The sequence below is a fragment of the Marmota marmota genome, unplaced genomic scaffold, assembly GCF_001458135.2.
Source record: "Marmota marmota marmota unplaced genomic scaffold, marMar, whole genome shotgun sequence".
Classification (NCBI taxonomy): domain Eukaryota; kingdom Metazoa; phylum Chordata; class Mammalia; order Rodentia; family Sciuridae; genus Marmota; species Marmota marmota.
This window is the reverse complement of record NW_026000205.1, coordinates 5,622,475-5,645,049: the sequence shown is the minus strand read 5'-3', so window position 1 is coordinate 5,645,049 and position 22,575 is coordinate 5,622,475. Positions and strand designations below refer to the sequence as shown.

The 22,575-nt window shown below is 41.0% G+C and overlaps 1 protein-coding gene across 1 annotated transcript in view; it reads left to right on the top strand.

The window, feature by feature from the left end:
• Window positions 1-22,575, top strand: part of LOC125612596 (zinc finger protein-like) — a 30,020-nt gene that overhangs the window by 2,785 nt on the left and 4,660 nt on the right. The window contains exons 2-3 of the mRNA XM_048790761.1: window positions 3,098-3,159; window positions 21,302-21,428. Of these exons, the coding sequence (XP_048646718.1) occupies window positions 3,145-3,159; window positions 21,302-21,428 (142 nt within the window). The 5' untranslated portion in view covers window positions 3,098-3,144. The remainder of the gene's footprint in view (window positions 1-3,097; window positions 3,160-21,301; window positions 21,429-22,575) is intronic.

Sequence of the window (22,575 nt, the reverse complement as noted above, 5' to 3'; positions counted from 1 at the left end):
CGGATAGTTGAAGGGCGTGACCCCTTGGCGACACCATCCAATGTGAGAGGTTGCATGTCATTTCTACTCCGTTATTATTCCTGAGCCACAGAGGAGGCCCAAGAGGATAATTCATCTACAGAATGTCACTCAGCCATCACTAGAAGTAAAGCCATCTGAAATGGCATGTCCCCATCGTTTTCTCCCTGACACCCTTCATCCTGATCTGTTGGTTGTTATTATTACTTGTCTCCCCACTGTAGTATCCATTTCATGGGCACAGGGACTTTCTTCACTGCTGTCTTTAATACACAGAATTGAAGATTTATTGAATAAAGAAACGAATAAACCTGGTCAGCAGTAATAAGGTGCTCAGTTAATGTAAAATGTATCTTGATCACCTTTTCATGCAATCATTCATTTTTTTCAGCATCTCATATATTGCCTGCCTGCTGCATTAACGAATGCTCTACACTGGATAAAAAGCAGTGAACAAAACAAGGAGGCTTCCAGTCCCAAAGGGGGGATAGACGGAAAATAAATAAAATGTGCATTGGTATGTTAGAGAGTGAGAGTGCTAAATATATAAAGTAAATGGGAGAAGAAGGAAAATGGTGTGTGTGTGGGGGGAGTGTTAAAATTATATAAATCATGTCCAGAGAAGAACACTTTGAGAAGATTATGAAACTGTCTGATGGTGTTGTTAAAACTGATAGGGTTTACATCATCCAAAGCCCATGATTGACCCTTTTATGAACCACTTCATTTTTAAGGATGACCTTGATGTTGCTCAGGCAAAACAAATAAAATTTTAAAAGCCAAAGGAAGAAATGAGATGATACAGTCCATCCTCCCCTCCTCCCAGTTAGGGACAACCTCAGAGTTTTACAGCTTCAAGAAACCTCACAGATGAGTTTATACTGTCCATGTCTGAGTGTGTGTCTTCAGTCATTCTTGGATTCCCTGTGTTTTGAGAACTTGCTACATTTTAGTTGCTGGGGATAAAAAGGTACCTAGGTGTTCCATGTTTCACAGGCAAAAACAGATGCTTAATCTCATCATTTCCCCAACTCCTCTGAAGACTTCTCAGCAGAATTACAGGAGAAGAAAGGGAAGTGGTTCTCTGGGGAGGAAGAGTGGTGGGAACAGGGACAGGAGAGAACCTGGCAACCCAGGAATGAGCAAGGGCTGGGAACCTGGGCCTGGGAAAGTGACCCTGCAGCTTGCCATGAGCAGGATGGAGTCAGGCCCTCTTGCTTTTCTCTCATAACTGCTGTATAATGTCAGGTCTCCTTCAAAACCCTGCTACCAAGCAAAGCAGGAAGGTGTAGATGAATGAGGGCCAGGACAAAGGGAACTGGATGTTATGATGGGATAGTTTCCCCAAGCTTTTGAGAAGTGGCCACATTGCTTTTGTGCCTACTAGTGTGCCGCTGCTTGAAGCAGAAAGACCCAGGAACAACATCCATTCTCCTGTATTGAGTGCATCTTAACAACTTTCTGAAGTTGACTTTGTCACCATGCCCGTTTTGTAGATGTGGTGATGGAAAGAGGCACAAAGAGCTAATGAGTCAGGGGTCAGTGTTAGGATTCTGATGATCTGGCTTCAGCATCTCTCAGCAGAGTCCATGTCCTCCAGCTCCCCTTTTTCTGATCTGAAAGACACCCCAGTCATCTCTTCAGACTTAAAGATTAGAGAGGAAGATGAAGTCAGCTGGATTCAGATGCAGTCTCTCCTCACCAGCTCTGTCACCCTGGGTGAGGTAATCGCACCACTCCTCAGTTTCCTCATCCATTAAATGGGAACATCCCTTCTTGAGAGTTTGTATACTATGGCAGGCACTGAGACAAGATTTTTTTTCTCCTATTTTAAAAATCAAGTTGTAATTCACACACATATAATCCACTTCTTTAAAGTGTGAAATTTAGTGGTCTTCGGAATGTTCACTAGGTTGTTCAACCATCACCACTACCCGTTTCCAGAATACTTTCATCACACCAAAAAAACCCAAAACTTACAGGTCTTATGCTTTACTACCTGCCCCCAGCCTCTGGCAGCAACTCAGACCCTGTGTCATGGATTTGCATAGCCAAGGCTGCTGATCAGCTCACTGAACACCCAAACACCGAAAGCACCTCTGTCACTTAGGATCTGTCATTACTCCTACAGTACTGTTCATTTAAATGAGACTGCTGGAGCTGGTGTGGTGGCTCAGTGGTAGAGCACTTCCTAGCTTGTGTGAGGAACTGGGTTTGATCCTCAGCACCACATAAAAATAAATAAATAACACTAAAAAAAGAATGCTTTTTTAAAAAAGTAACTGCTGTACAGTTTTAAAAAGTGACTGCTGAACATTTGTTTAAAATGAAAAAAAATCAACAGTCCTAGTTGTAGTTTTTCTTGATCACAGAGAGTGTAGGAGGAAGAGGCTCTACCACTGAGACCCTCCTAACTACACAAAGAAAATTGAGAAGTATTTGTACCTTTTATAAAACCACAAACTGATGTCAATTAAATATTACTACACAACAACACAGTACTAAGTAACATAGCCAACGGGACTCACAGACTGAAGGCAAAGACTAAAGGAATTTCAGAGGACACAGCATTGCACAGTCTATGAAATCTGGGTGTGATGATAGACTCCTTCATTGGACATGACAAGAGACATTCTCAGGGACAGTTTTAGGATGCACACTGCTGCTGTGCTGCAGTAGCAAGAAAATCAGGTGTAAACTTTTCCATCTACTCATACTCAAATCCCGTGAGGGAAGTACTATTTTTCTCAGTTTTACAGGTTACAAGTTTGGGGGAAAGGGAGGTAATTATCTTGACCAAATCAGCAGCGCCAAGATTTTACTACAGATCCTTTGGCTCCAGAGTTTGGTACATTCCACTATCTTTTGTTTCCAACAACACCCAGGGAGAGAATGGCAAAAACCTTGAGAGCCACAAGGACTGTCCAGGGAGGCTTGCTGCTGAGAGTAGAGTAGATTGTTCATCGTGCAAGGGCCCCAGGATGCGGGGCCAGTGGTATGTGCTACTCTCCATTTAGAAATTCCCACAGAGCAGCAAATGGGTTGGGGCCTGTCTCATGGCTTCTTTCCTCTTTCCCAGTTCTGACTTCCCAGGACTCTGCCCTTCCCCAGAAGGAGCAGGAGAAGATGACCAAGTTTCAGGTGAGTGGAGTTGGGATTTTCATCTCTTAAAATGACATCTCTCAAAGATGAAACGTCTTTTTTTTCTGCCTTGGGAAGGACAAAGGAGGAAGATATATTTGTGACCTTCCAGTTACTTGGGTTTTTCTGGGGGGTCAATTCTTTAAATTTTTGTATTTAGCTTTTGTTTACTTTTTAGTTTTAATTGTTTTATCATCATCTTTATTCTGCAAATAATAGTGCAGAAACTCATAGATATCAAAAAATAGGGGGAAATACACATTACTATATTAGTTACAAATCATCTCTATTCTCCATACTATTTGCATACCTTTATAGATCTTGTATGTTTTATATATGTATGCTTTTAAAAATATATTTTATGTAATTAAGTTACAGTGTGTGTAGTTTTCAATTTTTTTTAAATAGCATCACTTGAGTTTGTTATGATCCAGCATTTTTTTATGTACCTGTCTCCAAAATTTTCCATTTTTAATGTAATCTTTCAGAGACTACCAACAAACATACACTGCATGCATCTAAATAAATTTGTTTTTGATTTGTAAGAATTTCACATGGGACTCTTTGAAATGAAATATAATTACAAAAGTCACACAGATCATAAGAAAGTGACAATCATACACCCGTTTGACAGCTGTGTTATTGCATTAGACCATCACCCAAAACAAGATACAGACATTTGTGTTTCCCCAAAAACTTCCTTCGAGGGCTAGAGTTGTAGCTCAGTGGTAGAGCACTTACCTAGCATGTGTGAGGCACTGGGTTTGATTCTCAGCACCACATATAAATAAATAACAATAAAGGCCCATAGACAAATAAAAAAATTTTTAAAAATAAAAACTTCATTTGAGTCTCATTACAGGCACTTCCTTACTCCCCAGAGGTAGCTACCCCTGCTCTGATACATCATCATGTATATTTCCTTGTTATCAAACTTGACATACTTAGTGGAATTGTGTAATACAGTCGTGTTTTTGTCTGATGTTCTTTACTTAGTACAGTGTCATTGCATGTATCAATTGTTCTCATTCCTGAATTGTATTATATATTATAAGTATGTAGCAGTTTATCCTTTTGAAGAATAAACATGATTCTTCTGAAGAGCAAGGCTTTTTGCAACTTAAATTGTTCCATGTAAAAGTGTCAATGTGCAAATGGTTGTACTTTCATGTCACGTGTATCACCCACATCCCACTTGGGTGATGGAATCAGGATCCCTCTGCATGGTGTGGGCTGGAGGTAAAAAGACCACACGGACACAAAAGTAATTTTTTCACAAAGCGGGGGTAAGATGTCTCTGCAACCTTAAGAGTCCTGCTGTCACACTGGAAGGCAAGAGAGCAAGAGAGAGTGTGCACCCAAAATCCCTTTATTTATAGGGAAATTAACAAAGAATTTTTGATAAATGTTTTTCAAATAAGGCAGGGATGGGCTGACCTAGCCCCAGTGGGTAATGCCCAGGTCCAGAGCTATGAGAAAACAGACTTATTTCTTCGCTGAGTGAAGGTGGAGGCCACCTGTATCATGCAGCCCACAGCATGCAATGGCAGACCAACACCCCCTTGGCTCAAGGCTGAGAGAGAATTCTAAACAGCTCATGGGCAGCTACCCACATATTCCCCCTTTTTACTTTGGAAGAGTAAATGATGAGCCATTATCTCAAGTTCCTGGATTCTTGTTCTGAGGGCACAACATCCTATCATCACAATACAAAAGAGAACTAATAGCATAGATAACATTGCAATAATATACCATGGATAATGTTTAAGCATGTTTCCAGGATTAAAGCCATTTAATTCTTGAAGTATATGGTCAGCTAGAGAGGTAGGATCCAAAAGATCAGTTTTACTTTTTTGAATATCCTGGATATGGTGATGTAACTCCAAAAGATCCAGGCTAGCTATTATTATTGCTCTGCCAAATACTCATTAGATGATTTTTAACCTTTTTCCAATCCCATTGGGAAGTATTGTACTTGGCTGCAGTAACACAGATACATTTATAATCAGCATGGCACTTAAGCCTTTCCTAAACTTGAGAACAGAAAGCTCATTACCAATATTTATGACAGTGGCTTCTAGAGCATTCAATTTAGTTTCAATCTTTTCATAAATATTATCTGATTATGGAGGGCTTTGGAAGTATTTTGAGCCACATTGTAAGAACATTTGCATGTTGAATGTTTTGAGATATAGCCACAGAGGCTGTAACCATAGAAGCAATGAATGAAATTAAAACAGACACTCCAAGGATTATGAGACCAAGAGCTCACTTAGGTCTGGTTAACTGAGCATGCATCTGTTGTAAAACCTGGACACCAGCATCAGCATACCATTGTTCTAAAATGTTGGCTGGTAATAAGACAAAAGAGGGCTGGTGAAGGATCAGTGTTCCTTTCCCTGTGTTATATCTAGTAATGCAATTAGTTAAATTGCACTTTTTACAAGCTATAAGGTATTCATCATCCTTTCTCTAAATTCTCACATTTCCAATAATTAGAGCATAAGGAGATTGAACACAGGCTTGCAGGCCATAGCAGGAACCCTCCGTACAGTTCCTGCCTATGAAATCAGGAATAGTGCAGGAAATCTGAGGCTGTAATTAAGCGCCAAACATCCTTCTAGAAGCAGCCTTCACTGAAGGTTAGGATATTACCAACAAAGACTTCAGGGTTCATGGATTCTTACATAATTGTCTTTGTCAATTCTAAGAGACCAGTCTAAAATGTACCCACTATTTCTCGAAACTTTATGTTGTACTCCAAGGCATTTGCACAATCCATCCATTTAGGAAAAGTGCCAAATTCCATTGCACAAAGGTTAGGACAGTGAGGTATTGGCGGATGTTCTGTGGAAATGACTGGCTTGTTATGAGACAGTCCCATTTTAATAACTGTTCTAACATATGGCTTTGAGTCCCAGGGGCCAGTGTGATTGGGTTCTGACCCAACTGTCTGCACAACTCATGTTCTTCCTTTAATAACTAACAGCAATAAAGTCATGGAATAGTGTCAATGACTTTTGAGGAGAATGATCTAGGTGGAGCCATTCAATAATTCCCAATGATTGCCATATTCCTCCTGTAGGAGTATGAACAATGGGAAATGCTAGCAAGTATATAGGCTCCTGTGGATTAATTCTGGTAAGATGTGCAGTCTTAATAGCAGATTTAACCTTTTAAAAGGCAATCCTTGCTTTTGCTGTAAGTTGATGAGGAGAAGTTGGAGAAGGATCCCATTGAAGATCTCAATCAGAGGACTCAAATCTGCAGTGGTTAGTTTTAAACTTGGTCTCAGGCAATTGATATCACCTAGTCTCACCAGTGTCCCATGCTGACGAGATGGGCTGGGTTTAAAAGAGCTTGGTGGCAACATTAAACTAAGAAAATGGCAAAAAAAGCACAGGACACAGAAGTAATTTTCATATTGAGGGTGGGACTGCTCTGTGACCTTAAGGGTCCTCTTCCATGTTGGAAGGCAAGAGAGCAAGTGCACCTGAATTGCTTTATTTATAGGGAAAAGACAATAAAGGATTTCAATAGAATATTCTACACCAAATAAGGCAGGGAATAAGGTTTCAAAGGTGGAGTCTTGCTTTGTGATATCTTGTGGTCAGCAAATTGACATTTTGGCAAGTCACACCCATTTCAGGTGCTGTGTGGGATCACAGGCAGAGTGAGAGGAGAAGGCGCACTTGCATCACACAGCCCAATCAGTGAGCACCCCAGACCTGTGCCCTCATTTATCTACAATGCGCATAGCTCACACATACCGCCCATGGATGGCTCGAGACATCCTAGTAACTTTTGAAAGTCATTAAGAGTATGTAAACCATTAACTCTTATTTGTAGATTTTGTGGACAAATTATGTGTCCTTCAATTTCATTACCTAAATATTAAGAAGGAGAGGTCTTTTGTACCTTTTCAGGTGCTATGCATAAACCAATTGCAGTAAGTGAATTTTCTAATTGAGCAAAAATTTTGCAAAATTACATCTGGACTAGCATGATCCAAAAGAATATCATCCATGTAATGGATAATATATACATCGGGGAATTCTTTTCTTACAGGAGCACTAGCCTGAGCTACAAAGTTCTGACAAAGCATTGGGCTGTTACACATACTTTGAGGCAAAACTGTCCAGCAATATCTTTTTTAAAAAATATATTTTTATTAGTTGTTCATGGACACTCATTTTATTTACTTATTTATACGCAATGCTGAGAATTAAACCCAGTGCATTGTACATGCTAGACAATCATTCTACCACTGAGCCACAACCCCAGCCCTCCAGCAATGTCTTTTAACTGGTTCTTTGAAACTTATAGCCGGAATGGTAAAAACAAATCTCTGACAATCATCTGGATGCAGTGGGGTAGTGAAAAAACAATCTTAAACCTATTACCATTGAAAGATAATCAAAAGGGATGGCTGTAGGAGAAGGAAGCCAAGGCTGTAAAGCTCCCATGGGTTCTATAATGTGATTAATTGCTCTAAGATTTTGTAATAGTCTCCATTTGCCAGATTTTTTTCTTAACTACAAAAACTGCTGTATTCCAGCAACTAAAAGTAGGCTCTAAGGCCAGCTTGAGGTTGTTCTTGGACTAAAATATTGGCTATTCAAAGTTTCTCCCCTGTTAAGGGCCAGTGACTAACCCCGATGGGCTTTTCTGTTAGCTAGATCATTTTTTTCTGCTGTTTTCCGGGCTGGGGAGGAAGTCAGCTCCCTCATTAAGAATTTTGATTGGGTGAATTAAATTGAGTCATAGGTAAATACCCTCTTGCTGATTCCCTTTTAATCCTTTAGGAGAAATAGAACCTTGATTAAACATCTGAGGTGACACCATAGAATCAGGAGTTATTAATAACACACCTAGGTTACATAGAATAGCTCACCACCATAAATTTACTGGCAAAGTATTGAGGACATAAGTTTTAAAAAGTCCTGCATTGCCATCCGTATCTTCCCATTGGAGGACTGGGCTCTAAGAAGGCTAAGAGATTTGACCAGTCCTTTCTAAGCAGGCAGGGGCAGTATGCAAAGACAGTTTTGGGGCAAATTTCTGCTGGAAATAACTAATTTATCTGCTCCTGTATCTCGTATGCCTCTAAAATTATTTGGCTGATTTTACGATCCAATAGATGGTGCTCTTGCTTGATCAATTGAGCCAAATAGGCCTGGCCCGGGGACCTGGAAGCCGGGATTCCACCCAGACCATCCGCTAAGCCTTTCCCTGCGGATCAGCAAGGCAGAAAAATTATCTGTGCAATTATATCCTTGGAGAAAACTGAATGATGCAATTTGCTTGAACCATAATCTTTATTTCCCCATTAAAATTTGTATCAATAACACCAGGTAACACTTGAATTCCTTTTTTGTTTGTTTGTTTGTTTGTTTATAATAGGGTTGTTTTTTAATTTTTTTTATTTTTTATTTTTTTTAATTTTTTATTGTTGGTTGTTCAAAACATTACAAATTTCTTGACATATCATATTCCACACTTTGATTCAAGTGGGTTATGAACTCCCACCTTCACCCCATACACAGATTGCAGAATCACATCAGTTACACATCCATTGATTTACATATTGCCATACTAGTGTCTATTGTGCTCCGCTGCCTTTCACATCCTCCACCATCCCCCCTCCCCACCTCTCCCCTCCCCTCCCTTCCTCTCTCTCTACCCCCTCCACTGTATAACCCTGAGGGTCTCCTTCCATTTCCATGCAATTTCCCTTCTCTCTCCCTTTCCCTCCCACCTCTCATCCCTGTTAAATGTTAATCTTCTTCTCCTGCTCTTCGTCCCTACTCTGATCTTAGTTACTCTCCTTATATCAAAGAAGACATTTGGCATTTGTTTTTTAGGGATTGGCTAGCTTCACTTAGCATAATCTGCTCTAATGCCATCCATTTCCCTGTAAATTCTATGATTTTGTCATTTTTTAATGCAGAGTAATACTCCATTGTGTATAAATGCCACATTTTTTTTATCCATTCGTCTATTGAAGGGCATCTAGGTTGGTTCCACAGTCTTGCTATTGTGAACTGTGCTGCTATGAACATCGATGTAGCAGTGTCCCTGTAGCATGCTCTTTTTAGGTCTTTAGGGAATAGACCAAGAAGGGGAATAGCTGGGTCAAATGGTGGCTCCATTCCCAGCTTTCCAAGAAATCTCCATACTGCTTTCCAAATTGGCTGCACCAATCTGCAGTCCCACCAGCAATGTACAAGTGTACCCTTTTCCCCACATCCTCGCCAGCACTTGTTGTTGTTTGACTTCCTAATGGCTGCCAATCTTACTGGAGTGAGATGGTATCTTAGGGTGGTTTTGATTTGCATTTCTCTGACAGCTAGAGATGGTGAGCATTTTTTCATGTACTTGTTGATTGACTGTATGTCCTCCTCTGAGAAGTGTCTGTTCAGGTCCTTGGCCCATTTGTTGATTGGGTTGTTTGTTCTCTTATTGTCTAATTTTTTGAGTTCTTTGTATACTCTGGATATTAGGGCTCTATCTGAAGTGTGAGGAGTAAAGATTTGTTCCCAGGGTGTAGGCTCCCTATTTACCTCTCTTATTGTTTCTTTTGCTGAGAAAAAACTTTTTAGTTTGAGTAAGTCCCATTTGTTGATTCTAGTTATTAACTTTTGTGCTATGGGTGTCCTATTGAGGAATTTGGAGCCCGACCCCACAGTATGTAGATCGTAGCCAACTTTTTCTTCTATCAGACGGCGTGTCTCTGATTTGATATCAAGCTCCTTGATCCATTTTGAATTCACTTTTGTGCATGGCGAGAGAAAGGGATTCAGTTTCATTTTGTTGCATATGGATTTCCAGTTTTCCCAGCACCATTTGTTGAAGATGCTATCCTTCCTCCATTGCATGCTTTTAGCCCCTTTATCAAATATAAGATAGTTGTAGTTTTGTGGATTGGTTTCTGTGTCCTCTATTCTGTACCATTGGTCCACCCGCCTGTTTTGGTACCAGTACCATGCTGTTTTTGTTACTATTGCTCTGTAGTATAGTTTGAAGTCTGGTATCGCTATACCGCCTGATTCACACTTCCTGCTTAGCATTGTTTTTGCTATTCTGGGTCTTTTATTTTTCCATATGAATTTCATGATTGCTTTCTCTATTTCTACAAGAAATGCCGTTGGGATTTTGATTGGCATTGCATTAAACCTATAGAGAACTTTTGGTAATATCGCCATTTTGATGATGTTAGTTCTGCCTATCCATGAACAGGGTATATTTTTCCATCTTCTAAGATCTTCTTCTATTTCTCTCTTTAGGGTTCTGTAGTTTTCATTGTATAAGTCTTTCACCTCTTTTGTTAGGTTGATTCCCAAGTATTTTATTTTTTTTGAAGATATTGTGAATGGAGTGGTTGTCCTCATTTCCATTTCAGAGGATTTGTCGCTGATATACAGGAATGCCTTTGATTTATGCGTGTTGATTTTATATCCTGCCACTTTGCTGAATTCATTTATTAGCTCTAATAGTTTCTTTGTAGAGCCTTTTGGGTCTGCTAGGTATAGAATCATATCATCTGCAAATAGTGATAATTTAAGTTCTTCTTTTCCTATTTTGATGCCTTTAATTTCTTTCGTCTGTCTAATTGCTCTGGCCAGTGTTTCGAGAACTATGTTGAACAGAAGTGGAGAGAGAGGGCATCCCTGTCTTGTTCCAGATTTTAGAGGGAATGCCTTCAGTTTTTCTCCATTCAGAATGATGCTAGCCTGAGGCTTAGCATAGATTGCTTTTACAATATTGAGGTATGTTCCTGTTATCCCTAGTTTTTCTAGAGTTTTGAACATAAAGGGATGCTGTACTTTGTCGAATGCTTTTTCCGCATCTATCGAGATGATCATATGGTTCTTATTTTTAAGTCTATTGATGTGGTGAATAACATTTATTGATTTCCGTATATTGAACCAGCCTTGCATCCCAGGGATGAATCCTACTTGATCATGGTGCACAATTTTTTTGATATGTTTTTGTATCCGATTCGCCAGAATTTTATTGAGGATTTTTGCATCTAGGTTCATTAGAGATATTGGTCTGTAGTTTTCTTTCTTTGAAGTGTCTTTGTCTGGTTTAGGTATCAGGGTGATGTTGGCCTCATAGAATGAATTTGGAAGTTCTCCCTCCTTTTCTATTTCCTGAAGTAGCTTGAAAAGTATTGGTATTAGTTCTTCTTTAAAGGTTTTGTAAAATTCTGCTGTATACCCATCCGGTCCTGGGCTTTTCTTAGTTGGTAGTCTTTTGATGGTTTCTTCTATTTCCTCAATTGATATTGGTCTGTTTAGGTTGTCTATATCCTCCTGACTCAATCTGGGCAGATCATATGACTTAAGAAATTTATCTATGCCTTCACTATCTTCTAATTTATTGGAGTATAAGGATTCAAAATAGTTTTTGATTATCTTCTGTATTTCTGAAGTGTCTGTTGTGATATTGCCTTTTTCATCCCGTATGCTAGTAATTTGAGTTCTCTCTCTTCTTCTCTTCGCTAGCATGGCTAAGGGTCTGTCGATTTTGTTTATTTTTTCAAAGAACCAACTTTTAGTTTTGTCAATTTTTTCAATTGTTTCTTTTGTTTCGATTTCATTAATTTCAGCTCTGATTTTAATTATTTCTTGCCTTCTACTTCTTTTGCTGTTGTTTTGCTCTTCTTTTTCTAGGATTTTGAGATGAAGTATGAGATCATTTATTTGTTGGTTTTTTCTTTTTTTAAGGAATGAACTCCAAGCAATGAATTTTCCTCTTAGAACTGCTTTCAATGTGTCCCATAGATTCCGATATGTTGTGTCTGTGTTTTCATTTATCTCTAAGAATTTTTTAATTTCCTCCTTGATGTCTTCTATAACCCATTGATCATTCAGTAACCTATTGTTCATTCTCCAAGTGATGTATGCTTTTTCCTTCCTTCTTTTATCGTTGATTTTCAGTTTCATTCCATTATGATCAGATAAGATGCATGGTATTATCTCTACTCCTTTATATTGTCTAAGAGTTGCCCTGTGACATAATATATGATCTATTTTTGAGAAGGATCCATGTGCTGCTGAGAAAAAAGTGTAACTGCTTGATGTTGGGTGGTATACTCTATATATGTCAATTAGGTCTAGGTTATTAATAGTGTTATTGAGTTCTATAGTTTCCTTATTCAACTTTTGTTTGGAAGATCTGTCCAGTGGCGAGAGAGGTGTGTTGAAGTCTCCCATGATTATGGTATGGTGGTCTATTAGACTCTTGAACTTGAGAAGAGTTTGTTTGACGAACATAGCTGCACCATTGTTTGGGGCATAAATATTTATGATTGTTATGTCTTGTTGGTGTATGGTTCCCTTAAGCAGTATGTAGTGTCCCTCTTTATCCCTTTTGATTAACTTTGGCTTGAAATCTATTTTATTTGATATGAGTATGGACACTCCTGCTTGTTTCCGAAGTCCATATGAGTGATATGATTTTTCCCAACCTTTCACCTTCAGCCTATGTATGTCTTTTCCTATCAAATGCGTCTCCTGTAGGCAGCATATTGTTGGGTCTTGTTTTGTGATCCATTCTACTAGCCTGTGTCTCTTAATTGGTGAGTTTAAGCCATTAACATTTAGGGTTATTATTGAGATATGGGTTGTTCTTCCAGCCATATTTGTTTATTTCTGTTACTAAACATGGTTTGTTTTCCTCTTTGATTATTTCCCCCCCCTTTACTGTCCTACCTCCCACTGTTGGTTTTCATTGTTATTTTCCATTTCCTCTTCCTGTAATGTTTTGCCGAGGATGTTTTGAAGAGATGGTTTTCTAGCTGCAAATTCTTTTAACTTTTGTTTATCGTGGAAGGTTTTAATTTCATCTTCCATCCTGAAGCTTAATTTCGCTGGATACACAATTCTTGGTTGGAACCCATTTTCTTTCAGTGTTTGAAATATGTTATTCCAGGATCTTCTAGCTTTCAGAGTCTGTGTTGAAAGATCAGCTGTTATCCTGATTGGCTTACCCCTAAATGTAATCTGCTTCCTTTCTCTTGTAGCTTTTAAAATTCTCTCCTTATTCTGTATGTTGGGCATCTTCATTATAATGTGTCTAGGTGTGGATCTCTTATGATTTTGCACATTCGGCGTCCTGTAGGCTTCTAGGATTTGGGATTCTGTCTCATTCTTCAAGTCTGGGAAGTTTTCTCGTATTATTTCATTGAATAGACTGCTCATTCCTTTGGTTTGGAGCTCTGTACCTTCCTGTATCCCAATGACTCTTAAGTTTGGTCTCTTAATGTTATCCCATATTTCTTGGATGTTCTGCTCATGGTTTCTTAACAGTCTTGCTGAGCTGTCTATGTTCTTTTCCAGTTGAAATACTTTGTCTTCATTGTCTGATGTTCTATCTTCTAAGTGTTCTACTCTGCTGGTAGTATTCTCCATTGAGTTTTTAAGTTGGTTTATTGCTTCCTGCATTTCTAGGATTTCTGTTTGTTTGTTTTTTATAACCTCTATCTCCCTGTATAGTTGATCCTTTGCTTCCTGGATTTGTTTGCGTAATTCATTGTCGAAGTGATCTTTCATTGTCTGATTTTGCTGTTTAATGTCTTCCTTGATACTCCAGATCATCTGAAGCATGTATATCCTGAATTCTTTATCTGACATTCCATCTGCTGCAGCTGTTACCTCTTCTAAAGTTGCGTTGACCTGCATTGCTTGTGGTCCTTTCTTTCCTTGTCTTTTCATACTGCTTGCGTATCTTTCCTGCAGGTGCGGGCGGCGGCTCTGCTCTCTCCTTATTCCAATTGGGGTGTCGTGGCTACCACGCCGGCAGGTCACTGGGCCTGTTCTGGGAGCTGGCGGCGGCTCTGTTCTGCCCCTACTCCAATTGGGGTGACGAGTGTACCACGCCGGCAGGCCACCGGGCCTGATCCGCCGGTCGGTTGCAGGTTTGCCTACCCTGCAGGCGCGGGCGGCGGCTCTACTCTGCCCCTACTCCAAATGGGGTGACGTGTCTGTCGTACCGGCAGGCCACTGGGCCTGTCCCGCTGGTCGGTCGCAGATCTGCCCACCTTTCGGGCACGGGTGGAGGCTCTGCTCTGCCCCTACTCCAATTGGGGTGTCGTGACTACCCCGCCTGCAGGACGCTGGGCCTGTTCCTGGCACGGGCGGCGACTCTGCTCTGCCACTACTCCAATTAGGGTGGTGTTTGTACCACGCCGGCAGGCTCCTGGGCCTGATCCGCCGGTCTGTTGTAGGTCTGCCTACCTTGGAGGCGCGGGCGGCGGATCTGCCCTGCCCCTCCTACCACGCCTGCGGACCCCTGGGTCTGATCTGCAGTTTGATCACTGGTCTGCTCACCCTGCGGGCACGGGTGGCGGTTCCGCTCCGCCCCCACTCCAATTGGGGTCACGTGACCACCACACCGGCAGGGCCTGATCCGGGCGTGGGAGAAGGATCTGCTCTGCCCCTACTCCAGTTGGGGTGACATGTGTACCACACTGGCAGGCCACTGGGCCTGACCCGCCCGGCTGTCACAGGTCTGTTTACCTTGCAAGCGCGAACGGCGGCTCTGCCCTGCCCCTCCTACCACGCCCATGTACCACTGGGTCGCGGGTCTGCCCACCTTGCGGGTGCGAGTGGCGGCTCCGCTCCGCCCCCTCTCCAATTGGGGTCACGCGGTCACCACGCTGGCGAGCCGCTGGGCCTGCTCCGGGCGCTGGCGGCGGCCCGGCTCCTCCCCTCTGGCTCGACGACAAATCAAGAGAGACTCGGGTGTCTGTGCCTCACCCCCCCTACCAGGAGACCAACTGTTTCTGTCACCGCTGGTATTGATGAAGTTCTCTCCTCCGCCGCTTTCTGATGACATCAGATCTCTGCCATGTTGGTATCCTATGCAAATGGCAGCATTTCGTTCCCCTTGCCGGGCAACCAAAGCAACGGGTGAGTCCTGACCGGCCCTCAGCAGGACCCGGACCGAGAAGCAGTTTCCGCGGGCTCCTAGCCCTGGGCCAGGGCAGTTCCGGGAGCCAGAACTTGGCCGCTCCGTGCTCGGTGTATGCTCTGATAAGATTGAATTCCTTTTTGAGTTAGGCTGCTTCTTCCCAATATTAAACCTATCAATTTATGGCAATGACCCATAAATCCCTTAAGGATTTATTTTGAATTCCAGGGCTGGTCAGAGCTCCAAGCTCCGGCCTATGAACTTAAACTGTCTCTGATGAATTGTAAGGTTGGGCCTGCACATAAGGAAGCTGGGCTAGAGTTGATGAGCATGACCTGGAGGCTTTGGCTCTGCCCTCTACTGTTTGGTGGGGCCGGGGTGGTCCCACTTCCAGTTTCCCTACAGCATAATCAGAGGCTGGCCATTTATGGGCGTGGCCTCCCCATGCCTTGTAGTTGCCCCTCTAATAGGGCAGCCAAAAATCCGGTGAATTTCCTTGCCTTTGTGGCAATCTACAATCCCTTGCCATGTGCCTGACTTTACAGCAATTAAAACAGTGCCAGCAATTAAAACAGTGCCTTTGGTAATTACAACAGTGCCTTTGGTAATTTCTTTTCTTTGACAGAGTTTGCAGAGCCTGCTTTAATGTGGTAGCAATAGTTAGACTTTGCAAATGCATTGGACCTACATTGGAACAAAGATGGATGGATAAACTTGGACACAATTCCTTTCTTAAAATGTGGCTGAATTATTTCTTGACAGACTTTATTAACATTTTCATAAGCTAGATTTTTAATCAACACCTTGGAGACATTTGTATCCCCTACCATGCAGCTTGTAGCCTGGCACAAATGCCCCACAAAATCCAAAGACTCTCCTGTGGTCCCTGTTGGATTTGACTGAAACCTACTTTTTTTTCCTCCTTTATTAGGCAATTCCCTCCATGCCCTTCTGGGACATGCCCTAATCTGATTATAAACTTGTAAATCATACTTTAACTGCTGTTCCAAATCAGTAAATTGTTCTGACCCAGTCAACATCTCTACCATAATGTCAATCCCATGTTTTTTGTTAGTTTCTGACTGCTTAGAGCAAAGATCTATCCAATTAGATCTCCACAGTAAATAATCACCTCCAGAAAGACACACTTTAGCTAGTATGACCCAGTCATGAGGTGGCAGAGCCTCACTACAGATGGATTCTATGAGGCTTTGAACAAAAGTTAAGTTTGCTCCATATGTGGAGCAAGCAAATTTCAACTCTTTTAACATTTTAAAAAGGAACAGCAGCATGAACTCACACATGTTGGTTTTGCTCATTTATCTGTTCAAAAATTGGAACGAATTTAATTCTAAAATATCTTCTCCCTCTTGTATTGCAGTTCTGAGACTAAGTTGGAGGGGAGAAAGATTTGTAAGGGCCATGTTGAAGAGATTAAGCCTCAACCTTCCTGAAGAGAGAGGGGAGATCCGGATTGATGGAGCAGGACCACTTAAATGTAAATTCTGGAGGCCTATTTCCAACCCAGATTCCTCCTCTGACTGTGAATCCTCCTCCAAATCCCCCAGCACGGTTCCTCCCCCATCATCTTGCATCTCCCTTCCTAATGAAATTTGACCTGGGGCATTTCCCTGCCTAGCACTGGTCTGGAGCAAAGACTCATGCCCCAGCAGCTGGATTTCTTGACTTTAACCTGCTAAGAATGGAACAGGCTTAGATTCTGCTCGGAGGCTTTCTCTCTGAGTTTCAGGAGTTACAAATCCAGCCTGGTTTTGTTCTGCCCTTAATCTTTCTTCCTGCCTTTGATGTGTCAGGTTACCTGCAGACAGAGAAATCCTCAGAGCTGGGAAAGGCTGCCTACCAGGTTTGAGGCTTTGACTGCATCTCTAAGACCCACAAGTAAGTCTTTTGAAGACCACTAACCAAAATCTTGGTCTGAATATAAACACATCTCTATTGCAGTCCAAATTTTTAAAAATTTTTTTTCTTAGTTGTTGATCTTTATTTTATTTATTTATACATGGTGCTGAGAATTGAACCCAGTGCCTCACACATGCCAGACAAGTGTGCTACCGCTAAGACAGCCCTGCAGTCCAATTTTTTTGTACATTTTTGATCATACTTTTAGACAGGTCAGCTGAAATGCAACCTTCAAATAATTTTCTACCAAGCCTTTCCCAAGTATACAAATCAAGCGATTCCTCCTCACAAAACCATGGACAAATGTCCCTAATCATTTCTAAAAACTGAGCGAGCTGGGCTCTTTTTATATCTTTTACTCTTTGTTTAATTATCATCATCAGAATTGCAAAATAGATCTCCCTTTCTGAAAACACAGAATTCCCCATGCTTAACAACTAACTAACTTTTCTCTCTACTTTCAAAAACCAATCCACAACACTCTGAAAAATATAAGTGCAATTTTCCTGTGAGAGAAAACCAGACCCACTATGTACCTTGAATACACATGATGAGTAGTGCCTGTCCAGGAGCCAACTACCACCCACATCCCACAATGGGTGTTGGAATTGGGATCCCTCTGCATGGTGTGGCTGGCAGCGAAAAGACCTCACGGACCTGGAAGTAATTTTTTCACAAAGTAACGTCATAAGTTCCACATAATTATTAAAGCTAATCTTGCTTCATCAAGTTATTGAAGATGTCCATACAACTGTTTCTTTATACATAAAAATTATTTTGACGTAAGTCCTTTAAGATGTCATTGATAACTCTATGTTATATGAACTCTAAATGAGACCACTGTCCTAAACAATACTGTTCACTTATTTTTACCCATCCACTGTTGAAGTACTGATTCCCCATACTTAAATAAACATTAGGTTTACTAATGATACTAACGGTTTTTCATAGATTGGTAAATATAGGGCTATTCATTTTTCTATTTCATTTTTAATTAGTGGTAAAAAACAAAATATCTTTCCTATGCTTATTAAACATGTACTTCCTATTCTAGAGAGATGTCTATATATATATATATATCTCATGCTCCTAGTAAAGGCTACCTCTCTTAAGTTAACTCTGTCTCTCAACTCATTTCAAATTAAGATAATTATGTAAGTTAATGTAGAGCTAAATTCAAAATACAAATTGTTATATACAACTTATTATATACTTCATTTTGTAATTCTGTTAAAGTCAAAATCAAATCATACATTTAGTAAAAATTGTTTCTATTTACCATAGTCCCTTTCCAACTCAATAATGTCAACCTTAACATAGCTAATAAGTAACTTTTGTCAAGTTTCATGACCAATTAAAGATAATAAATCTTTTCTTATTATTAAATACTTGTACTATACTAAACTTTGTCTATGACTTAAAACCAATGATACTATGCCAAACTTTTATTAAATTTTAACAAATAATAAAAGGGGGGGGAAACAGTACCCTACATGTATGTACTATATCTTAGAAAATATTTCAAAAATTTTTTCTTAATTTGTGATAAATTTCTGCTGAACATGGCTCAGTAAGTTAAATCAGATTTCAAGGGATAGAATCTAAACCTGTCATCATGGGAATGGCTGAAAAACCTGACACAGGAGGGTAAACCTCCACCCACAGATTTCACAGCCATGTAAGATTCACAAGCTGCCAGGTAAGAAAAATCTATGAAGAGACTTCTGTGGATCCATTCCCCAATCCATTCCCATTCCGCCCTTAATGTACTTTACAATGTGGACTGGAAAATCCACCTAGATTTAATGATATTGACTATAATGGTCAGCTACCTATATGTTGATCCCATGGTAAGAATGCTGGCTGGCTAAGGGTATCTTTTGAGGAAAAGACAGAACATGGGGAACCTAAACCAGCAATCATGCTGGTACTTAGAATTTAAGACTATACTTATACACCTGGATAGTTTTCAAAATAGAAAGAGTATTGAGATGAAATTTTCCCAGACAGGTCAGTTATTTACATAGGATATCCATCAATGTATTATTGCCCTAATCATTCTACAATAGAATTTGGCACCTTTCCTAAATGGATGAATTGTGCAAATGCCTTGCCAGTACAACAAAATGTCTAGAAATAGTGGATATATTTTAGACTGGTCTCCCAGAATTGACAAAGACAATTATGCAAGGATGCCATGACACCTGGAGGTTTTATTGGTAATATTCTTACCTTCAGCAAGGTGGCATCTAGAAGGATGTTTGGTGCCTAATTGCTGCCCCAGAATCTTTGCACAACTGACAGACCTATGCCTGATTTTGTAGGCAGGAATTATAAGGAAGTTCCTGTATGACCTACAGGCATATGTTTAATCTCCTTATGCTTTGTTTATTGGAAATGTGAGTGTTAACAGAAAGGATGATAAATATCTTGTAGTCTGTAAATAATGCAACTTAACCAATTGTATCACTAGTTATAATAGAGGAAAAGGACATTCATCCTTCACCTCAAAGGAGGCTTTGTCCTGTTGCCAGCTAACATTTCAGAAAGGTGGTAGGCTGAAGTTGGTGTTCACGCTTTACAACAGGTGCATGCCAGTTAAACAGACCAAGTGAGCTCTTGGTCTCATGATCCTTGGAGTGGCTACTTTTCTTTTATTCATTGTTTCTATGATTATAGCCTCTGCAGCTGTCTTAAATATTACAACATGTGAATTTTCTTAAAAATTTGGCTTAAAATACTTCACCAAGTACCAGGAAGGGCATAGAAGGCCTATGTGCTTGTTAGACTGTGACAGAACAGGAGTGCACAGGTTCAGTTGATGTTTGAGAAAGGAGGGGAAAGTGGTCAGACCCCTGGGACCAAACTGACCTGACACTTCTAAGATAGTTTGTCAGCACAGGTGTGTCCCTTATCCAAAATGCTTGGCACCAGGAGTGTTTTTGATTTTAGATTTTTTGGGGATTTTGTAATAGTCACATGATGAAATATCTTGTGGATGGGACCCAAGTCTAATCACACAATTGTCGAGAGCCATCTGTGGACTATGTGTGGACTAAACTGGCATGGTACCCCTGGTGTCTGGAAACTTCCAGCAGCAATTCCGCTGGTTAAGACTGCCCAGATACATGTGAATTTCTATTTAGCTCTGCCAGGTTCCACACAGTACCAGAGACGGGGTGATCTGCTGTAGCCACACAGCCTCTCTGAGATGGGTGTGGCCTGCCAAGATGCCAATCAACCTGTTGACTGCAAGACATCATGAAGCAAGACTCCTCCCCTGAAACCTTATCCCTGCCTTTGATGTTCTCCCTTAAATAAAGAATCAGAGCAGTTTTTTTTACGTCTTCTGTTTCAGCTCCTACCAGGACTGGAAGAACCTATCAGACACTCTCTTAAAACAATAATTCTGACTGTCTTTTATTTCTTCATTAATTACTTCAGACTTTATTTTCTCAGGCTGCTTATCTCCTCCTTCACAGGAAAAATTACCCTGGCAAGGTGCTCATACAGAATTCATTTGTTTCTTATACACTTATACACATAGCCTGAAGGTAATTTTATACCATATTTTAAATAATTTTATGCACGAAAAGAATTTCATGGTGCAGAATTTTCCACTTGTGGCATCATGTCAGTGCTAAAAATGTTTTAGGTTTTGCAGCTTTTCAGATTTTATATTTTTGGGTGTTCAAATTGTATCAGTCAAATTAAAAAAATATGTATATCCCATGATTCACCAGTTACAGTTTTAGGGCACTTACTGTTGGAATACTCCCAAATGGCACCACATTAAATATAAAGGGGTTTTTTTTAGTTTGCAAGAACTTCCCACAAACCCCTATGCTGGGATTGAACCCAGGGGTGAGCCACATCCCAGCCCTTTTACTTTTTTGAGACAAGGACTTGCTAAGTTGCTAAGGCTGGCCTCCAACTTGCCATCCTCCTGCCTCAGATTTCAAGGGATAGCCTTCTGAGTAGCCGGAATTATTGGTGTGTGCAAAACACCTGCCTTTAGTTGCATGCTTTTGCTGTGTTTGTAGAAAACCAGTGTATGGAATCAGCATTCAGGATAGAGAAGGGGAAGAAGCAATTTAAAGTTGTCAGAGTCATCAAAATTGAGAACATCTTTAGGCTGGGGATATAGCTCAGTTGGTAGAGTGCTTGCCTCACATGCACAAGGCCCTGGGTTTTATTCTCAGCATCACAAAAAAAAATTGAGAACATCTTTCCACTTGTCCTCATACCTGCTCAGTGTGCCCCTCTCCCAGTGGATGTGGGTTTTGTGTGTTCTCTGTTGCAGGAGGCTGTGAACGTCAAGGATGTGGCTGTGGTCTTCAGTGAGGAGGAGCTGGGGTTACTGGACTCTGCCCAGAGGAAGCTGTACCAAGAAGTGATGCTGGAGAACTTCAGAAACCTGCTCTCTGTGGGTGAGGACCAGTGTCCTGAGTACTGAAAAGTCAACCCTCTGGAGTACATTGTTTGCAAATATTTAAGACTTTGGGATTTTTTTACAAATTTTTTTAGTTGTAAATGGACACAATACCTTTATATTGTTTATTTATTTGTTTTTATGTGGTGCTGAGGATTGAACCCATTGCCCCACATGCATGAGGCAAGTGCCCTACTGCTGAGTCAAAACCCCAGTCCCAAGACTTTGGGATTCTTGAAATGCTTCTCTGAACTTGGGAGTATGGATTCCCTAATTGTTGAGGGACACTTTGTATTTTACTCTTCTCAAATTTCAATTGCAGAATCTTGGTGGGTTTTAAAAGTGATTGGTGAGTTACACCATTTTTTTTTAAACGCAGTGGAGTAGAAATACAACTTGTTAGGAATCACATATAGTACTCAAGAATAGTGAATGAAATAGGAAAGGAGAGGTAATAAAAGTGGGTGTTGGTTAACATCAGATCCACTGGTCACTTGTGTTGAGAGCCACAGCCGAAGGGGCCCCAGCAAACTTCGAGCTGTCAGCAAACTTCCAGCTGCCGGCTGATGATTGGCTCACAGCAGCCCCAGCAACATCTAGCTGATTGGCTCCTCTGCGGTGATGCTCATTGGAGATGCTCATTGAGCTGTTTCCTCGCCCTTTCAGACTGCCAGCTGATGATTGGCTCACAGCGGCCCCAGCAACATCTAGCTGATTGTCTCCTCTGCGGTGATGCTCATTGGGCTGTTTCCCTGCCCTTTCAGACCATGGAGCTGCTCATTGGGGGACTTTTTTGGCTCCGCCCACGTGACCCAGCCAATCTGCCTCAAGAGCAGGAGGATGGTGGGAGATGTGGAGGCTTGTGGTTGAGAGAGAGGCTTGTGGGAAGCCGGTGGTGGCAGTTGGGGCTCTGAGGGTTTTTCCTGAGGAGCTGTTTTGTTTGGCGTGTGTGGTTCTAAAAATAAAGTTAGGTTCTTTTGACAAGTGGCTCCTGATTGTGCCCAGCCAGACTGCGGCATTTGGTGGCTCACACGGGGAGTGACTGAGGGTAAGTTATAAGGTAAACTACTTGCCCCTGAGGGCAGGGCGAGAGGATGGGTAGCCATTTTAAGATTCCTCTTTTGTTTTGCTTCACTTTTGTTTTA